At 43.1% G+C, this 20336-nt stretch overlaps 1 protein-coding gene across 2 annotated transcripts in view; it reads right to left on the bottom strand.

The window, feature by feature from the left end:
- Window positions 1–20336, bottom strand: part of VTA1 (vesicle trafficking 1) — a 329615-nt gene that overhangs the window by 38387 nt on the left and 270892 nt on the right. For both annotated transcript variants that reach the window (XM_068232038.1, XM_068232037.1), the window contains exon 7: window positions 14809–14892. In XM_068232038.1, coding sequence (XP_068088139.1) covers window positions 14809–14892 — 84 coding nt within the window. The remainder of the gene's footprint in view (window positions 1–14808; window positions 14893–20336) is intronic.

Raw genomic sequence — 20336 nt, 5'->3', positions numbered from 1 at the left:
GCCTGTATAATACGCTTTGTATACATTACAACGCGTATTATACGCTTTAAATGCGGCGATCCAGGGGTTAACAACCCGCCGGCGCTTCAGATCGGCCGGCGGGTTGACGTGGCGGGTGGGCGGAGCCTATTGCCGCCGGATGCGCGCGCATCACAGCGCGTGATCCCCGGCACAGAAGAGTCCCAGGACCCGACGCCAATTGGCGTTACGTGGTCCTGGGTATGCCACTTTGCCGCCGCCAATCTACAGCGGGCGGTCGGCAAGTGGTTAAAAGGAATACTGTAGGGGGGTCGGGGGAAAATGAGTTGAACTTACCCAGGGCTTCTAATTTTCCCCCACAGACATCCTGTGCTCGCGCAGGCCGGAGCATCTGTGAGTGGCTGCGCGGGCACAGGATGTCTGTGGGGGACCATTAGAAGCCCCGGGTAAGTTCAACTCATTTACCCCGACCTACCTACAGTATTCCTTTAAGTTTAACTATGTATGGTTGAACATGTATTAATGTGTTAATGTGTTAATATGTAATGTGGGCTTTGAATCATATTCTTTATGTGCTACTCAGAAACTATTTTAGACAAATATCAATATGAAACCCAGGCAAGTAAAATATTTTTTTTAAATTACTGGTAGCTCAGAAATAGAAGTTTTGTAGTCTCCCAATATATTTCTGTTTCAAGACAAATCTAAAAAGTAGGCATGAAAACAAAAGTCACCACTAGATAACCTGTCTCATATCTAAAACCTGAAAGATTACCTAAAATGCCAGGAAAGCAAAGCAAAGCAATTAACCTCCTTGGCGGTAATCCCGAGCTAGGGTCAGGGGGCGGAAAAACGCAGCTAAGAACGGTCCCGACCTCTGCTTAGGTAGCCGCTGGAGGCTGTGTGCATTTCTACATCCCTCCCGGGGGATCTCGACGTCGGGCCCCCATTCTTCTTCCTCTACTCCGGGGCTCTGCTTCCTCCTGGTGAGATCGCAATTTCACTTTAGAGTTGCAACGCCACCTGGAGGATGGAGGGAGAACTGCAGCACTGGAGCCAGGGAGGTGACTGTAATACTGCTGCAGATCTCCCTGGCAGCATGATTTTTTCCAGGTTTTAGGGCTCTTTCACACCAGAGCCCTTTTCTGCGTTGTAACGCAAAGGCAGTTCTTTGCGTTAACCAAGGTAAAATGAAAGTCCATAGACTTTCATTTTACCTTTCACACCCGACGCTGCGTTTTCCTGTTCCGATGCACCCGGAAGCGCCGATCCGCCGGGAGCCGGCGTTTTCCGTCGGGTTCAATTAACCTCCTGAGCGATAATCCCGAGCTGAGCTCGGGGTATATCGCGCAGGAGGATTTCTCAGGCCCTGGTGGGCTGATTTGCATAATTTTTTTTTTTGTTACACGCAGCTAGCACTTTGCTAGCTGCGTGTAACTTCCGATCGCCGCCGCTCGCCGCCGATCCGCTGCCGCTCGCCGTGCCGTGCAGTCCCCCCCCCTCCCCGACCCCTTGCGCAGCCTGGCCAAACAGTGCCAGGCAGCGCTGAGGGGTGGATCTGGACTCCCTCCGACATCACGACGTCCATGACGTCGGTGACGTCATCCCGCCCCGTCGCCATGGCGACCGGGAAAGCCCAGCAGGAAATCCCGTTCTGAACGGGATTTCCTGCTTACTCTGATCGCCGAAGGCGATCGGAGTGGGTGGGGGGATGCCGCTGCGCTGCGGCTATCATGTACATGATTTAAAAAATAAAAAAATTAAAAAAATAGTGCTGCGCCACCTCCTGGGCGATATAATTGTATCGCCCAGAGGGTTAATAGCTACCGTCGCTGAATGCGTTGCACCGCAGATACCAGACGACACGCCGCAGGCTATCAACGCGTGCAGGAGAACGGCTCCTGCACGCGTTGTCCGGTGTGAAAGGAGCCTTAGGGTCTGAAAGAGTGCAAAAAAATTGCACCGCTTTTAGAACCTAAAATCCGGAAAGAATCATAACGCTATGGGGGTTAAAGCAAGACTTTAATAAAGATAAAAATAAAACATACTATCAGGATCATCATATCGTCTGAAGCAGATCAATGCCGATTCTGCAGCTTCCCCTGCTTTATTCTGGATAAATTTTAATTAGAAAAAAAAAATACCTCTTTTACCTGCCAAGATGGCCGTGACCTCAGAACTACTTCCAGGGCACTGCGACTAGGATGCTATCATGGCACAGTTCACAGACTAAAGGGTGGCTGCAGCAGGCGGGGAAAGGGAGCGATTTTGGTTGCCTTGGCCATTCACTTGGTGTCTCCATTATAGGTAATGCCTCCCCTTCCTGTTTCATCGTTGACCAGACGATTTACTGCTGGTACTTTGGCAAACGGGGTCAGCTATGTACTGCATTTTGAGGGCAGAGGACAAGAGGCAGCATTGAACAGTAAGCCCATACAATTATTTATATACCTTACATTTGCTTAAAGAGAATCTGTATTGTTAAAATCACACAAAAGTAAACATACCAGTGCGTTAGGGGACATCTCCTATCACCCTCTGTCACAATTTCGCCGCTCCCCGCCGCATTTAAAGTGGTTAAAAACAGTTTTAAAAAGTTTGTTTATAAACAAACAAAATGGCCACCAAAACAGGAAGTAGGTTGATGTACAGTATGTCCACACATAGAAAATACATCCATACACAAGCAGGCTGTATACAGCCTTCCTTTTGAATCTCAAGAGATCATTTGTGTGTTTCTTTCCCCCTGCATCTCTCATGCACTGAAATTTCAGGCTGCTCTTTTTTTCCTGCAAACAGCTTTGCCCTTGTCTGTAATTCCTAACTATGTGAAAGCCCAGCCAGCTCAGAGGACGATTTATCCAGCTTGTAAAAGATAAGAGAGAAGCTGCTCTAATCTAAATAACACACAGGCAGTGTGCATAGAGGCGCCTGGAAGGGGGAGTTCATAGCAGAAGCACAACACTGAAGAACTTGGCAGCCTTCCAGACACAGGCTGACAAGTCTGACAAGAGAGAGATAAGTTGATTTATTACAGAGACTGTGATAGTACAAAGTGCTGCAGTAAGCCAGAACACATTAGAATAGCTTTTGGAACTTGTAGGATGATAAAAAACAGGATGCAATTTTTGTTACGGAGTCTCTTTAAAGTACACTTTAAGATAATTGTCAGCACTGCGTTTTCAGGTAAGCAGAGATGAGACCTATACACTTTCTTTACTGGATATTGTTGTTATTAAACTTTATTTATAAAGAGCTAACATATTACGCAGCGCTGTCAAAAGATGCAAGCAGATTTGGTTACCAAAAGCCATCCAAATTTGAAGAATGGAGAAATCTAGTGCACAGAACCAATGCCAACATCCAAATAAAAAGCAGTATGCAGGCAAGCTATATTCACATTTTTTTTAAAATGTCAAATATGTGTATGTAATTGGTGTTAAAGGAGTACTGTAGGAGGTGGGGGGGGGAAGAGTTGAACTTACCTGGGGCTTTTAATGGTCCCCCGCAGATGTCCTGTGCCCGTGCAGCCACTCACTGATGTTCCAGTCCCACCTCCGGTTCACTTCTGGAATTTCCGACTTTAAAGTTGGAAAATCACTGCGCCTGCGCAACCATGCCCTCGCTCCCGTCGACGTCACCAGGAGTGTATTGTGCAGGACCAGTACTGTCTGGGCCTGCGCAGTGCGCTCCTGGTGACGTCAGTGGGAGCGAGGACACAGCCATGCAGGAGCAGTGGTTTTCCGACTTTAAAGTCGGAAATTCCAGAAGTGAACCGGCGGTGGGACCGGGGCATCGGTGAGTGGCTGCGCGGCCAGATGACATCTGCGGGGGACCATTAGAAGCCCCGGTAAGTTCAACTCTTTTTCCCCCTACAGTAGTCCTTTAACCTTCGTGATTTTCAAATACTGCTAAAATAATTGCACCTTTCCTGTGAGCAGGATGTGACCGCATTTGCAAATAGGTCCTACACTAAAGTTTCTCTACTAGGTTTTTTATACTTCTGGTGGAGACTGAAAACAGATGTCTGTGAAATATCAGTTAGCACTCAAGTTACAGTTTACAGCCAACACGTAGATATCGTCTACTGTATTATGTATACAAACTACCGCAATCACATGGAAGCATATCACTGCCAGACTGCTACTGTTTAAAGAAATAAATCCACGGGCATCATCAACCAGAATACTGAACAAAATAATAATTTGCAATACACTCTATTTAAAATATGTTTGTCCACTAGGTGTAAATATACTTTCAAATACAAGCAAAACATTTGTTAGTTTCAGATACAGCGGGGTAGGGTTGAAACCACCATCCCTCTGCTACCATTTTCTGAATTCATGCTAGAAAGAGTGCCTGTAATAGGACTACTTCAGTGATTAATTGTTGTGAAAATGTGAGGATCTACTTCTCCGTGTGTGTGTGTGTGTGTGTATATATTTCCGTGGCACCGTACAAAGTAAGAAAAAAACATGGGTTACATAGCTACATATTAATACAGTCAATGGTATATACACCAATATAAAAAACAGAGTACAGAATTGGTGCAAAATATAGAATTGGTAATTACAATGACAAAAAAACAAACACAAAAGGATGAATAAAATGTATAACGAATTACAAGACACAAAAGGGTGAGAGAGCCCTGCCCTTGCAATCCAAAGATTGTAGAATATATGTATATGTATATATATATATATATATATATATATATATATATATATATATATAAATATATATATATATATATATATATATATATATATATATATATATATATATATATATATATATATATATATATATATATATATATATATATATATATATATATATATATATATATACAGGATCTTCTCAAAAAATTAGCATATTGTGATAAAGTTCATTATTTTCTGTAATGTACTGATAATCATTAGACTTTCATATATTTTAGATTCAAATACACACAACTGAAGCAGTTCAAGCCTTTTATTGTTTTTATATTGATGATTTTGGCATACAGCTCATGAAAACCCAAAATTCCTATCTCAAAAAATTAGCATATTTCATCCGACCAATAAAAGAAAAGTGTTTTTAAAACAAAAAAAGTCAACCTTCAAAAAAAATTTCAGTTATGTACTCAATACTTGGTCGGGAATCCTTTTGCAGAAATGACTGCTTCAATGCGGCGTGGCATGGAGGCAATCAGCCTGTGGCACTGCTCAGGTGTTATGGAGGCCCAGGATGCTTCGATAGCGGCCTTAAGCTCATCCAGAGTGTTGTGTCTTGCGTCTCTCAACTTTCTCTTCACAATATCCCACAGATTCTCTATGGGGTTCAGGTCAGGAGAGTTGGCAGGCCAATTGAGCACAGTAATACCATGGTCAGTAAAAGAATTTACCAGTGGTTTTGGCACTGTGAGCAGGTGCCAGGTCGTGCTGAAAAATGAAATCTTAATCTCCATAAAGCTATTTAGCAAATGGAAGCATGAACCCACTTTTGAACCAGAAACAGCGACAGAAGCGCCTGACCTGGGCTACAGAGAAGCAGCACTGGACTGTTGCTCAGTGGTCCAAAGTACTTTTTTCGGATGAAAGCAACTTTTACATGTTATTCGGAAATCAAGGTGCCAGAGTCTGGAGGAAGACTGGGGAGAGGGAAATGCCAAAATGCCTGAAGTCCAGTGTCAATTACCCACAGTCAGTGATGGTCTGGGGTGCCATGTCAGCTGCTGGTGTTGGTCCACTGTGTTTTATCAAGGGCAGGGTCAATGCAGCTAGCTATCAGGAGATTTTGGAGCACTTCATGCTTCCATCTGCTGAAAAGCTTTATGGAGATGAAGATTTCATTTTTCAGCATGACCTGGCACCTGCTCACAGTGCCAAAACCACTGGTAAATGGTTTACTGACAATGGTATTACTGTGCTCAATTGGCCTGCCAACTCTCCTGACCTGAACCCCATAGAGAATCTGTGGGATATTGTGAAGAGAAAGTCGAGAGACGCAAGACCCAACACTCTGGATGAGCTTAAGGCCGCTATTGAAGCATCCTGAGCCTCCATAACACCTGAGCAGTGCCACAGGCTGATTGCCTCCATGCCACGCCGCGTTGAAGCAGTCATTTCTGCAAAAGGATTCCCGACCATGTATTGAGTGCATAACTGAACATAATTATTTGAAGCTTGACTTTTTTTGTTTTAAAAACACTTTTCTTTTATTGGTCGGATGAAATATGCTAATTTTTTAAGATAGAAAATTTGGGTTTTCATGAGCTGTATGCCAAAATCATCAATATTAAAACAATAAAAGGCTTGAACTACTTCAGTTGTGTGTATTTGAATCTAAAATATATGAAAGTCTAATGTTTGTCAGTACATTACAGAAAATAAAGAACTTTATCACAATATGCTAATTTTTTGAGAAGATCCTGTATGTATAAATATATATATATATATATATATATATATATATATATATATATATATATATATATATATATATATATATATATATAAATAAATATATATATATATATATAAATATATATATATATATATATATATATATATATATATATATATATATATATATATATATATAAATATATATAAATATATATAAATATATATATATATATATATATATATATAAATATATATAAATATATATATATATATACACACACACACACATCTATATAGCTGGTTCTTGGTTTTCTTTTTCTTTTTAAGGCTTTTTTCATGACAGCAGCAGTATTTTAATTAGCCAAAATAACTCCAGGCAGTGTCTGTCTGTCATTAAATGAGACAACATAGAGGCAAGACTTTGAGAAGAAGCCACCACCATGTAGGCTGACCTGACTGTATTTTCTTTTGAGGGTGATTTGTAAGAAACAGGGCAGTTTCTAGGCTAAATTGTACCCAGGGCAAGGGTGTAAAAATCCCCCTCAACTTGGTGGAGACAAGTATAGGTGCCCACAGAGTAGGTTAGCCAGGTCTAGTTGTCCCCAGTATAGTTAGCCAGCCATAGGTCTCCCCTATAGGTAGCCAGGCATAGTTGCCCCCGGTATAGGTTAGCTAGTTAGGTGCCTCCAGTATAGGGTAGCCTGTATAGTTGCCACCAGTATAGGTTAGATAGGTAGGTGACACCAGTATAGGTTAGATAGGTAGGTGCCCACAGTATAGGTTAGCCAGGCAGGTGCCTCCAATATAGATAGCCAGCATAGTTGGGTAGGTGCCCCCAGTATAGGTTAGATAGGTAGGTGCCCCCAGTATAGGTTAGATAGGTAGGTTCCCTCAGTGTAGATTAGATAGGTAGGTGCCCCCAGTATAGGTTAGATAGGTAGGTGCCCCGAGTATAGGTTAGATAGGTAGTTGCACTAGCAGAGAGTGCAACCCGCACCAGGTGGGGTGACAAAATAGCAGGGCAGAGGTGGGGAAGCGCTGTAGATAGTCAGTAACTCACCTCCCTGGTTCCAATCGCCGCTCACTTGCCGCCGGTCTCCTGCTCTGCATAGCCGTGTATACACATGCTGCTTCCTGCTAAGCCTGATGGGGTGAACGCGAACACCCCTTGTTCACTGGCAGAACAGTTCGGCCCATCTCTATTACTCCTATGGGTTGCTGCAGTGCAGTTTCTAGGTTAAATTTCTCCCAGGGCGAGTTTCAAAAAATGCGCCCCTCTCCTCTATTACACATTCTTCATTCACAATCTGAACATGGATCAGGCCCTAGGCAATGTAACTGTGGGTACATGTAAGAGTAATGTGCAGGTACTCTGCAGGGGAATGAGGAGATGCATGCACAATCTGAACATGGATCAGGCCCTAGGCAATGTGACTGTGGATACATGTAAGAATGATGTGCAGGTACTCTGCAGGGCAATGAGGGGATTCTTCCTCTATTACACATTCTTCATGCACAATCTGAACATGGATCAGGACCTAGGTAATGTAACTGTGAGTACATGTAAGAGTGATGTGCAGGTACTCTGCAGGAGAATGAGGATTCTTCATGTACAATCTGAACCAGGTTTACAGGTGAAAAACATCACCTGTGTCAATGTGCACATCAATTCTGCGGGGAGTGCATATGCAAAGTAAAGTACTACTGTGGGTATCACGGTGGCATTTTGGTTAGCTCTATCTCCTTGCAGCACTGGGTCCCTGGTTCAAATCTCAGACAGGGCATTATTTGTACAGAGTTTGTATATTCTCCCTGTGTCTGGGTGGGTTTCCTCTGGGCACTACAGTTTCCACCCATATCTCAAAAACATACAGATAAGTTAATTGGCTTCCTCCTAAAATTGGCCCTATACTACAATACAAACACTTCACGATACATACAAAAACTATGGCAGGGATTAGATTGTGATCTCCTCTGAGGACAGTCAGTGACATGACTATGTACTCTGTACAGTGCTGCAGAAGATGCCAGTGCTATATAAATACCCGAGGGATAAATAGGCCAACAAGCCTGCCATAGCTAGAGAGCCCCCCCCCAAGTGGCACAGGTCTTCCAACACCCCCTCACCCCCTCAGCCAGAGAGACCCCCCCCCCCCAAAAAAAGTAATTATGGCAGCCACCCTAGCAACCCCCCTGCCGCCCCCTCCCTCTCCCCTCCCCCGGGCGAATCAAAGGACAGAGCCAGTCAGGACAGCCTGAGCCCGGTGACAGCCGGCAGGTCACAAGTAGAGAGCATTCTACTTACTGTGACCACCAGCTGAAGAAGCGCCCATCCAGGGGGGAAAGGACACGCAGGGGTCACCAGACAGGGGAACACAGACTGACAGGCGCGCAGTGCGAAGAGAGCCAGGAGAGACCCAGGAGAGAGCCAGGAGGAGTCATCGGTGCCGCGCTCAGACTGAACCGCAGACGTCAAGCGTCATCATCATGTGATGTACTTGACGTCACAACGGAGGTAGAAAGCCGCAGGATGCCCAGGAGGAGTGTGGGAAGGACGGTGATCGCGCTGGCGTACTTTTGTTTGCCTGCAACGCGCATCACCGTCTCAGCAGCTCTCCTCCTGCATGCGCCCCCCCCTTCCTTCACCTCCCAGGCTGCGCTCAGTGCGGTCGACCGTCCCGCACGGTGCAAAAAACGGCCCTGGTAGGAAATTTAACAGAAGTGGCTCTGAGAACACAATGCATAGAGAACAGTGGTAAAGATTGTAAATTTAGATTTAAAGTGGGAACATTACAGCTGATAGTTCAGTACTGCTGCCTGTGTGCCTCTTGGAAAGAGATCCCAACCCTCTGGGTTCTAATCTGAACTCTTGTTAATAGTGGGACAGTAAGTAAGGTACAGCAATACAAATCTGACACAGGTTTGCACCCATCCACATGCTACTAAAACATTATTTTATTGTGTTGTGTTGTGATCACTGGAGCCACTTCACTTCCAAGTAGAATTCCCAATGGCAGGAAGCAAGTCAATAAACCAGCCAACAATAAATAAAGTGTGGGTCTGTGCAGAGAAATGCATCTCTATGTGTTTATGCAGTGTCTAGGTGTACGTTATATGTTTGTGCAGATCTTTGTATCTGTTTGTCTGTGTGCACTAATTTTTGCATTTACATGCAACCACACCCCTTGATAAATCTGTATCTCCTTGCTTAGTGGCATTGCCCACCATATCAAGTCAGGGATAAAGTTATTGAGAAATTTAAAGCAAGCTTAGGTAACAAAAAGATTTCAAAAGCCTTGAACATCCCACAGAGCACTGTTCAAGCGATCATTCAGAAATGGAAGGAGTATGGCACAACTGTAAACCTACCAAGACAAGGCCGTCCACCTAAACTCACAGGCCTAACAAGGAGAGCGCTGATCAGAAATGCAGTCAAGAGGCCCATGGTGACTCTGGATGAGATGTCTAGAGATCTACAGCTCAGATGGGGGAATCTGTCCATACAGAGCCGGCCTTTGGGGGGGGGGCAAGTGGGGCCCTGCTCCTGAAGAAGGCCCCACACCCTCTGAGACTGGAGAGCTTAGATATACACTTATCAGACAGGGAAAGTTTGTGAGGCTCTGTTCTGCCGCACATTGATTTTATATCTGTACTCTCGCAGGCACAGATGACCACGGGCAGCGCAGCGGTGAAGGGAGACTCTAGCCAATAAGAGCAGTATACTTCCCTCAGCCAATCGTAGTGCTGCTGAAATCAGCCACTGCGAGACCTCCTCTCGCAGTGGCTGACCTCAGCAGCACTACGATTGGCTGACAGCGTTTGAAAACAGTGCCGGGAATGTCAGAGGACTGCAGGAGTGGGTTCACTATGGCTGCGTGTCTCAGAAGAAGTATATGCAGGGCTGAGGATTCTGTCACGTGCAGCTGCAGGGAGGCAGAGAGGAGAGAGGCTTCCACGTGTTATCAGCCTGCTCTCTGCCCGCCGCTATTAGACAGTGACTTGGAAGAAGCGGCTCCAGCTGGTCTGACAGACTCATGATGGCTACTGAATGTCGGGAGCAGATTCCTTCACAGGTCAGGTCAGAGGATCAAGTTCATCAGAGTGAATCACAGTGTGCAGGGACCTGCCTTGGAAGTGGACACTGCAGGAGTGACAAGTTGCTGGAGAGTGGTGAGGTAAACCTTCTGCAAACAGCTCTGCTAAACTATTATTTGCTCCAGATTGGTTTTTCTACCTGATGTTATCAAAGCACAATTTAAATTCCCTCACATGCTAACTAACTACATTTACACTTGATCCGTGTGAAGTCTGTACCAGGTTGTTCACATCTGTGGTAACGGTTTCTTTATCTCACCTCCGTGGCATTACATTTCTGCACCATACATCTGTGGCATAAGAATTCAGCATCTTACATCTGTGACGTCATGATTCTGCATCTCACATCTGTGGCATAACGATTCTGCATCTCACATCTGTGGCATAACGATTCTGCATCTCACATCTGTACCATAACGATTCTGCATCTCACATCTGTGGCATAACGATTCTGCATCTCACATCTGTGGCATAACGATTCTGCATCTCACATCTGTGGCATAACGATTCTGCATCTCACATCCGTGGCATAACGATTCTGCATCTCACATCTGTGGCATAACGATTCTGCATCTCACATCCGTAGCATAACGATTCTGTATCTCACATCCGTAGCATAACGATTCTGCATCTCACATCCGTGGCATAACGATTCTGCATCTCACATCCGTGGCATAACGATTTTGCATCTCATATCTGGGGCATAACGATTCTGCATTTCACATCCGTAGCATAACGATTCTGCATCTCACATCTGTGGCATAACGATTCTGCATCTCACATCTGCGGCATAACTATTCTGCATCTCACATCTGTGGCATACCCATTCTGCATTTTACATCTGTGGCATAACGATTCTGCATCTCACATCCGTGGCATAAAGATTCTGCATCTCACATCCGTGGCATAAAGATTCTGCATCTCACATCCGTGGCATAAAGATTCTGCATCTCACATCCGTGGCATAAAGATTCTGCATCTCACATCTGTGGCATAATGATTCTGCATCTTACATCCGTGGCATAACGATTCTGCATCTCACATCAGTAGCATACCGATTCTGTATCCTCACATCTGTGGCATAACAATTCTGCATCTCACATCCGTAGCATAACGATTCTGCATCTCACATCCGTAGCATAACGATTCTGCATCTCACATCTGTGGCATAACAATTCTGCATCTCACATCTGTGGCATAACGATTCTGCATCTCACATCCGTAGCATAACAATTTTGCATCTCACATCTGTGGCATAACAATTCTGCATCTCACGTTGTGGAGTAACGTTTCTACATGCTACATCGGTGGTGTAACGTTTCTGTTTTTTACATCTGTGGAGTATTTGGTGCAATCTTTGGAAATGTTGCCTTATTATATGTGGGTTTTTTGGGGGGGGGGGGGGGAGGAGGGGGGTGGTAAATGTCTTATTGCCTATACTGGGGGCACCTACCTATCTAACCTGTACTGGGAGCATATAACTATCTAACCTATACTGGGGCACCTACCTATCCAACTTATACTGGGGGCACCTACCTATCTAACCTATAGTGTGTGTGTGTGTGTTTACAGCATGTAGACGTGTATCCACAGCATATGTCTCTAGGCCCCGCATATGACACTCGCCCCAGGCCCCGCATACTCTAAGGCCGCCTCTGTGTCCATAGGACAACTATTAGTCGTGCACTGCACAAAGTTGGCCTTAATGGAAGAGTTGCAAGAAGAAAGCCATTGTTCACAGAAAAGCATAAGAAGTCCCATTTGCAGTTTGCCACAAGCCATGTGGGGGACACAGCAAAAATGTGGAAGAAAGTGCTCTGGTCAGATGAGACCAAAATGGAACTTTTTAGCCAAAATGCAAATGCTATGTGTGGCGGAAAACTAACACACACTCTGAACACACCATCCCCACTGTCAAATATGGTGGTGGCAGCATCATGCTCTGGGGGTGCTTCTCTTCAGCAGGGACAGGGAAGCTGGTCACAGTTAATGAGAAGATGGATGGAGCCAAATACAGGGCAATCTTAAAAGAAAAAATCTTGGAGTCTGCAAAAGACTTGAGACTGGGGCAGAGGTTCACCTTCTAGCAGGACAATGACCCTAAACATAAAGCCAGGGCAACAATGGAATGGTTTAAAACAAAACATATTCGTGTGTTAGAATGGCCCTGTCAAAGTCCAGATCTAAATCCAATCGAGAATCTGTGGCAAGATCTGAAAACTGCTGTTCACAAACGTTGTTCATCTAATCTGACTGAGCTGGAGCTGTTTTGCAAGTAATATGCAGGAGAACAGAGGCACCAAAAGAATAAAAGGAAGCTAAATGAGCTTAAAAGCCAAATTCTTGGTAAATAGAGGAGGTAGTGGTGGACTTACTTCCTCCAAGTATACACACAACGACTGTAGTAAAGACAGTCAATATATTTTATTTATTAACTCCAAATATGCAACGCAGGTTTGATCCCGCTTCATCAGGCAACAACAACGGAGCAATAGCATATGTGGTCAGTAGAAGAGTCAGGCACCTCTCACAGAGGTGCCTGGCTCTTCTACTGACCACATATGCTATTGCATAGTTGACATTTCATATATATTTGAACAATGTTAGCATGAAAAAAAAAAATAATTATATATATATATATATATATATATATATATATATATATACACATACATACACATTCACTGTGTTTTGGAGTGTGCTGTAGAAGCCCCAAAGCAAAAAAAAAAAAAATTATTACTGAGTGGTACGACAAGTTTCATTATGTAGTCCAGGTCAAGAATGTGCGTACAGGTGTAAGGCCAATTATTTCACACTTAGCTAAAGAGATTCATTTTTCTTCTCATGAAAAAAGGGAAACATGCATTTCATGCAGTAAAAATAGCTTTATTTAACAGCTTTAATTTACTTAAAGGGGCACTATGCCGAAAAACTGTAAAATTTCAAATATATGCAAACATAGACAAATTAGAGGTACATTTCTTCCAGAGTAAAATAAATTACTTTCCTCCTATGTTGCTGTCACTTACAGTATGTAGTAGAAACCTGACAAAAGCGACAGGTTTTGGACTAGTCAATCTCTTCATAGGGGATTCTCAGCAAGGCTTTTATTCTTTATAAAGATATTCCCTGAAAATGATTTAAACAATGATGCTGGCCAGCTTCCCTGCTCGCTACACAGTTTGTTGGCAGTTGGACAGAGCAACTGCCATTCACTAAGTGATTTTGAAAATAAATAAATCCCTGAAAATCCCCTATGAAGAGATGGACTAGTCCAAAACCTGTTGCTTCTGTCAGATTTCTATTACCTACTGTAAGTGACAGCAACATAAGAGAAAAGTAATTTATTGCTCATTTTACTCTGGAAAAAACGTACTTCTTATTTGTATATGTTTGCACATACAGTATTTAAAATTTTACAATTTTTCGCCATAGTGCACCTTTAAGTATGTTCTAAACAATAGTTACAGCTCAAACAGTTTTTAGGCATTAACTCAAAAACAAACATTAACCCTAATACTTCCTGCAACTGAGTAAGTGTGCCTTCCCCAGCCTGACAGGGCATGCAGGGAGCTTTTATAGTTACTTGTCCAGATGACTGGATCGTCATCTTCTCACCTCCACCACAGCGGCAAAGTTACTCCAACATGTCATCCTGTTCCGATCACATGATATGACGTGATGGGGATCCAGGAGACCATGTTTCAGTGCCACCTAGTGGTGGAGGAGGGGTGGAGGAAGAGTCTCTTCCTCTCATCCATCACTGGGTAGTGCTTTAACGATGACACGGTCTCCTCGATCCCAATCACATGCCCCACTTTATGTGATGGAATGTGATCGGGACCCAGAAGACCAGTTGGAAGTTCAGAGCTGCGGGTGGAGGAAGAGAAAAAGCCCTCTGGAACAGGTAAATATAACTCCTTCTTGCTGCCCGTTAATTTGGCTGCAGATTTTTGGAGTGCACAGCAGTCTTTAAACAAAAAATTTAGTTTGAAGCTGCTAATGGGTTAAATCTCTGCATGCTGTAAACTATGACCCCAAAATTTGTTTTCTAATGATATAGCAGAAACACCAGTAGAAACCCCTTATAAACACGAATGCAGCATACCACGGTGCTAACCACTGTCTGTAGGAACTGATAATATTTCATATTTGCGTAAACTACAGATGCAAGCCTGGACAATTTTTTAAGGCTACAATATTTATTGTTTAATTTCCATGTAAAAGCAATTACTATGTGAATTTTATAATACACTTAAGTAAAGCTCAAGTAAGTACTCTGCACCATATGTACATCACATTTATAAAAGAACAAACCCAAGACACATTTTAATGTTCACACTACCTTGTGCTGGTGTATTATACAGTGATGGATCTACAGTAGGAATGTTCTGTGGCGTTGGATGGGTAATGGTTGTACTTGATACACCTGTAATGAAAGTATTAAAAAATACTTATGATTTTAACAAGTCCATAACTTCAAAGCTATTAGGCAACAATAATTACACTCTTTAAAGTGAAACCATGACCAAGAATTGAACTTCATTCCAATCAGTAGCCGATACCCTCTTTCCCATAAGAAATCTTTTCCTTTACACAAACGGATCATCAGGGGGCTCTGTATGGCTGATATTGTAGTGAAACCCCTCCCACAGTGTGAAGTCAGGACCATGGTCCTGACAGTTTCCTGTCTGTGAACCTCATTGCATAGTGGGAAATAACAGCTGTTTACAGCTGGGTCCAACTGACATAAAAGCAAGCAGCATCTCCTTCTACTGACATCACCTGCCAGCAGTAAAATGTCACCATGTGGTAAATGTTAATATATATTGTGGGTACGGTCCTTTAAAACTTAAAGGCAAAAAAGTACAGTCCATGTAGCGGGTGTTCCACTATATCCATATAATCTATGTTGCAATAAGTACTGGACTTTATGTAATATATCAAAAAAATTGCGCAAAAATGCAGTGTCTCAAAAATAGTACAAAAACTTTATTGATACTAAACACACAACTTGACATGAAAGATCAGTCGTGTAAGTTGAATAAAGAGGATAAATAAAGGCTTATTCAAATTGTTTGGCTGGCAGAAAAAAGGACCATATTAGTAAAATTGGCATAATGGTTGAATTGGCAACGACACTAGTCTGTTTCGGGCTGAATATGCCCTTCGTCAGACCAAAAAAGCAAATTTACAATTTCTGCGAGGCGTCAGCCAGCGTAAGGAGCCAAGAGAGCAAAACACGGAGAAAGGCACCTGAGCCTTGCAGGTACACAATGTGCAAATCCACTGGCACTACATAGAGGAGGCAGCTAGGTGTGGCTCCAGAAGAAAAAAATTACAATGGGAAAACATTGACTAAATAATTTCTACATAATTATTGTTTTCTTTTTTATTACATTATTTTCACTTGAGTTCCTCTTTAAAATTTCCTGTCTTGGCAAAAGAAACAAAAAAACATTAGACAGCTAAGAGAGATGTATTAGGGTAAGTACCTAAAAGTGGTCCTAAACAGTAACTGTTGCTGCTCCCTGTCCTCCATAAGTAGTGCTGTGGCTCTTATTCAGGGCTTTTCAACCTCTCCACTAATTGCACAACTTTTATTGGTTGAAAACTTTCAAGTACCACCAGTGTGCCTGCACAGGAGATTGGATGTGATCGGGCTTGGCTGTTTCTGCTGGAGCTTGAATGGAGAGCAGCTACTGTGCATGTGCACACTGATGAGGAGAACTATGGGGCTCCCAGCACTGGATCCCATCTACTGAGGAGGAAGGGGGAAACCTCTTTAGGATACAAAGGCCTCCCCTTCCCTGAGGTGGTCAAAAAAGTGGCAGGCAAATCTGGTGTGTACCATCTGGCCAACAGCAAAGTACCACCGGCGGCAAGCATACCACAGGTGCAAAGCCCTGGTCTAGAGAGATTAGCCTGTCTAATTAGGCCTTATCAACAAGTAAACAGCAAGTGTAAATTAGGGCTTTCAGGTGTGCCACCCTGTGCCATAGTTTGGGCTAATATATAAACACAGGAGGTTAACCCTTTTGTGTTCCTAGGACACCAGAAAGTAAACACTGCAGGGTTTTTGTAAGACTTCTGTAAGTTGTAACAAAGAAATGTTTTTCTTTAAAGTTATGATGCTGTTGCTTATCTCCTTAGAGCAGAGAGGAAGCTCTCAGTTTAGGTCCGCTTCAAAAGCTGACAGAACCAACAGGTTTTGGACTAGTCCATCTCCTCACGATGGAGTCTCAGGGTTTCCCTTTGTTTTCAAAAGCATTTGCTGAACGGCCATTGTTAAGTCTGACTGCCAAAATAGTGTGCGAGCAGGGACGCTGGCTGGTCCTATTTTGGCAGTTAGACTTAGCAACTGCCATTTAGGAAATTATTTTAAAAAACAAAGAAAACCCTTTGTATCCCCAATGAGTAACTCGATTAGTCCAAAACATGTTGGTTCTGAAAGATTTTAACTGCTTACTTTTTCACTATAGTGGTCCTTTAAAATGGTAATTTGATAACAACCGGGAAGGTCAGGATGTACTGCTGCATTGCTGAGCTTATTTCAGTAATGTGTTACAGACTCTCATGTGCTGTGCTGTGTTCTGACAATAAACTGCTGTATGCATCTCTGTGCCAACACAGTGCTGTCTCATTTCAATTAATATTGCCATGCAGCGCAAAACACGTGCCATACATTTTTGTAAAGAGAAGTAAATGGTTGGCACTCCAAAAAATGGGTACAGACAGATCTGTAATTCATTCTGTAATTAAGATGATACAAAATTCCAAAGCAACAAAGTACCTCTTTATCAGAAAAAAAACAGTGCAAGTTCATCTGAAAAACAACTCCGCAACAATAAATCACCACAATGCACAATAAATACATACATTTGAAGTAGCCCAAGAAAAAGAGGGTCACCATCGTGGAGGAACACAAGTACCAAACACTGAGGTAGAGAATGTGTGGACAAGTTTCAAAGGTGGCTAAAAGTGCTGCTAGCCTGGAAAGAGAACCACTATGAAAGTTGAAGCCAATAAATGGGTCAGACTGGGAGCAAGATAAGAAAATAAAAAGCCAACATATGCTTTTTCCTCCACTCCCTCTCTACAGTTATTCATATAATAATTCCTTTTTTTGTATAGCACTTTTCTCCTGTCGGACTCAAAGTGCTTGCGAGGCAGCCACTACAGCGCACTCAGTAGGCAGTAGCAGTGTTAGAATGTCTTGCCCAAAGAACTCCTTACGGAATAGGTGCCGGCTTACTGAATAGCAATTGCCAAGATTTGAACTTAGGTCTCCTACGTCAGAGGCAGAGCCCTTAACCATTGCACTATCCAACCACCATATCTGACACCTGTCACTGTTAGAGATAGCCAGTTTTAAATTGTGCAAATCGTGATGCAAATCTAGCCCCCAAAACACAAAATGAGGTGACAAATCAACATTCAACACTGAGGATCTCAAGGCTTGTGTTTGCGAAATAAATAAAATAGGAAAGGAAGAAGGAAACAATTGGAAAAGGATAGTCGAATAATGGAAGTTGAAAAATGACAGTTGGAAAATAATGGCAGTCAAAAAAATGTTGAAGTTTGGCTGTTGGAAAATGACAGTTGAGAAATGGCAGTTTAAAAATGACAGTTAAAAACAACAGTTACAATTTGGCAGTTGTAAAATGACAGTTAGAAAATGGCAGTTGGAAAATGGAAGTTAAAATGTGACAGTTGGAAAATGGCAGTTAAAAAACAAGTTGAAAAAAGACAGTTGGAAAATGGCAGTTAAAATTTGAAAGTGGGAAAATGACAGTTGGAAAATGACAGTTAAAATTTGTCGGTTGGAAAATGGCAGTTGGAAAATGGCAGTTGGAAAATGGCAGTTGGAAAATGACAGTTGGAAAATGACAGTTAAAATTTGGCAGTTGGAAAATGACAGTTGGAAAATGGCAGTTGGAAAATGGCAGTTGGAAAATGGCAGTTGGAAAATGACAGTTGGAAAATGACAGTTGGAAAATGACAGTTGGAAAATGACAGTTGGAAAATGACAGTTAAAATTTGGCAGTTGGAAAATGACAGTTGGAAAATGACAGTTAAAATTTGGCAGTTGGAAAATGACAGTTGGAAAATGACAGTTGGAAATGGCAGTTAAAATTTGGCAGTTGGAAAATGGCAGTTGGAAAATGACAGTTGAAAAATGACAGTTGGAAAATGGCAGTTGGAAAATGACGTTCAACTTTTAACTGCCATTTTCCAACTGCCATTTTCCAACTGCCATTTTCCAACTGTCATTTTCAACTGCCATTTTCCAAATGTCAAATTTTATCTGCATTTTCCAACTGTCATTTTTCAACTGCCATTTTTCAACTGCCATTTTCTAACTGTCAAATTTTAACTGTAATTTTTCAACTGCTATTTTCCAACTGCCCTTTTCTAACTGTCTTCTTTAAAACTGTCATTTTCCAACTGTCAAATTTCAACTGTTTAAAGGACCACTACAGTGAAAAAAGTGAGCAGTTGAAGGAGAAATTAAGTGAGAGGCATATTGAGGCTGCCATATTTATTTCCTTTTAAGCAATGCCAGTTACCTGGCTATCATGCTGATCCTCTGCCTCTAATACTTTTAGCCACAGCTCCTGAACAGGCGCATGCAGATCAGGTGTTTCTGACATTATTGTCAGATCTGACAAGGTTAGCTGCATGCTTGTTTCTGGTGTGATTCAGACACTTCTGCAGAGACATAGATCAGCAGGGCTGCCAGTCAACTCATATAGTTTAAAAGGAAATGAATAGCAGCCACCATATTCTTCTCACTTAAAAGGAGTTCTTTTGCATCCTAAGAATCAAACAAGCTGACACTTACCTGGGGCTTCTATCGGCCCCCTGCAGCGGTAATGTCCCACGCCGTCCTCTTCCGATGCTGTTCCCCGCTGCCGGTCCCACTGTAATCACACGAGTATTACACTGCGGCTGTGCAGTAAGCTCCCGATGACGCGAGCAGGAGCTAACATTATTCGTCTGTTTAGACGAATATTAAACCGACGGCGGGAAACGGAGCATTGTAGAAGGACGGCACGGGACATTACAGCTGCAGGGGGCCAATAGAAGCCCCAGATAAGTGTCAGCTTGTTTGATTGATTTTTAGAATCCCACAGAACCTCTTTGAAGAAGACCTAAACTGAAGCACTGCAGTCAAGGAAAACATACTACTGCGCATGCGCACACACCGACCAGGAGAACTTTGGGGCTCCCAGAGCTGGATCCCTTCTACAGTGGAGGAAGGGGGAAACCTCTTTAGGATACAAAGGCCTCCCCTTCCCTGAGGTAAGTACCACCCGGGGCACTTTTTCCTTACAGGTACACTTTAAGAAAATAAGAGGGCATATGGGAGAGGAAAAGTAGGGGGCATTGGTGGGGAAAACGACTACAATTAGATTGCAAGCCTACATATTGTCAGTATTGGCAATCTGTAGGTAGATTGCCAATATAGGTAGCCTTGCAAGTTCCTCTCTTTCCTCTCCCCCCCCCCCCCCCCCCCACACATACATATGAACTGGCCGCCGGGAGACTTGGGCGCAGGATACAGCTGGTATACGGCTATTGCTGGCAGCAGAATTGCAGTGTTTTAAAAGCAACTTCAGCTCCGTCTGCTGATGGCGCAGAAGTTACTGACTGTGCGCCGCTATAGCTGTAATTCCTATTTCGGCCAATAATGGCACCGGCTGCGCCCAAATCTCCAGCACTGTTATTACAGTGCTCACTCCCCCCCCCCCCCCCCTGCATAATTATAGGTAGCCTAGTCCCACCATCAGAGAGCTGAGAGCTAGGCAGTGACTCACCACAAAGTTCAGCTTCCCCCCTTGCTCACTCCTTGCTGTGCTGCCCTGCGGA

The sequence above is a fragment of the Hyperolius riggenbachi genome, chromosome 4, assembly GCF_040937935.1.
Source record: "Hyperolius riggenbachi isolate aHypRig1 chromosome 4, aHypRig1.pri, whole genome shotgun sequence".
Lineage (NCBI taxonomy): Eukaryota > Metazoa > Chordata > Amphibia > Anura > Hyperoliidae > Hyperolius > Hyperolius riggenbachi.
Note: the sequence above shows the minus strand (reverse complement) of the source record. Positions and strands in the feature narration are given on the sequence as shown.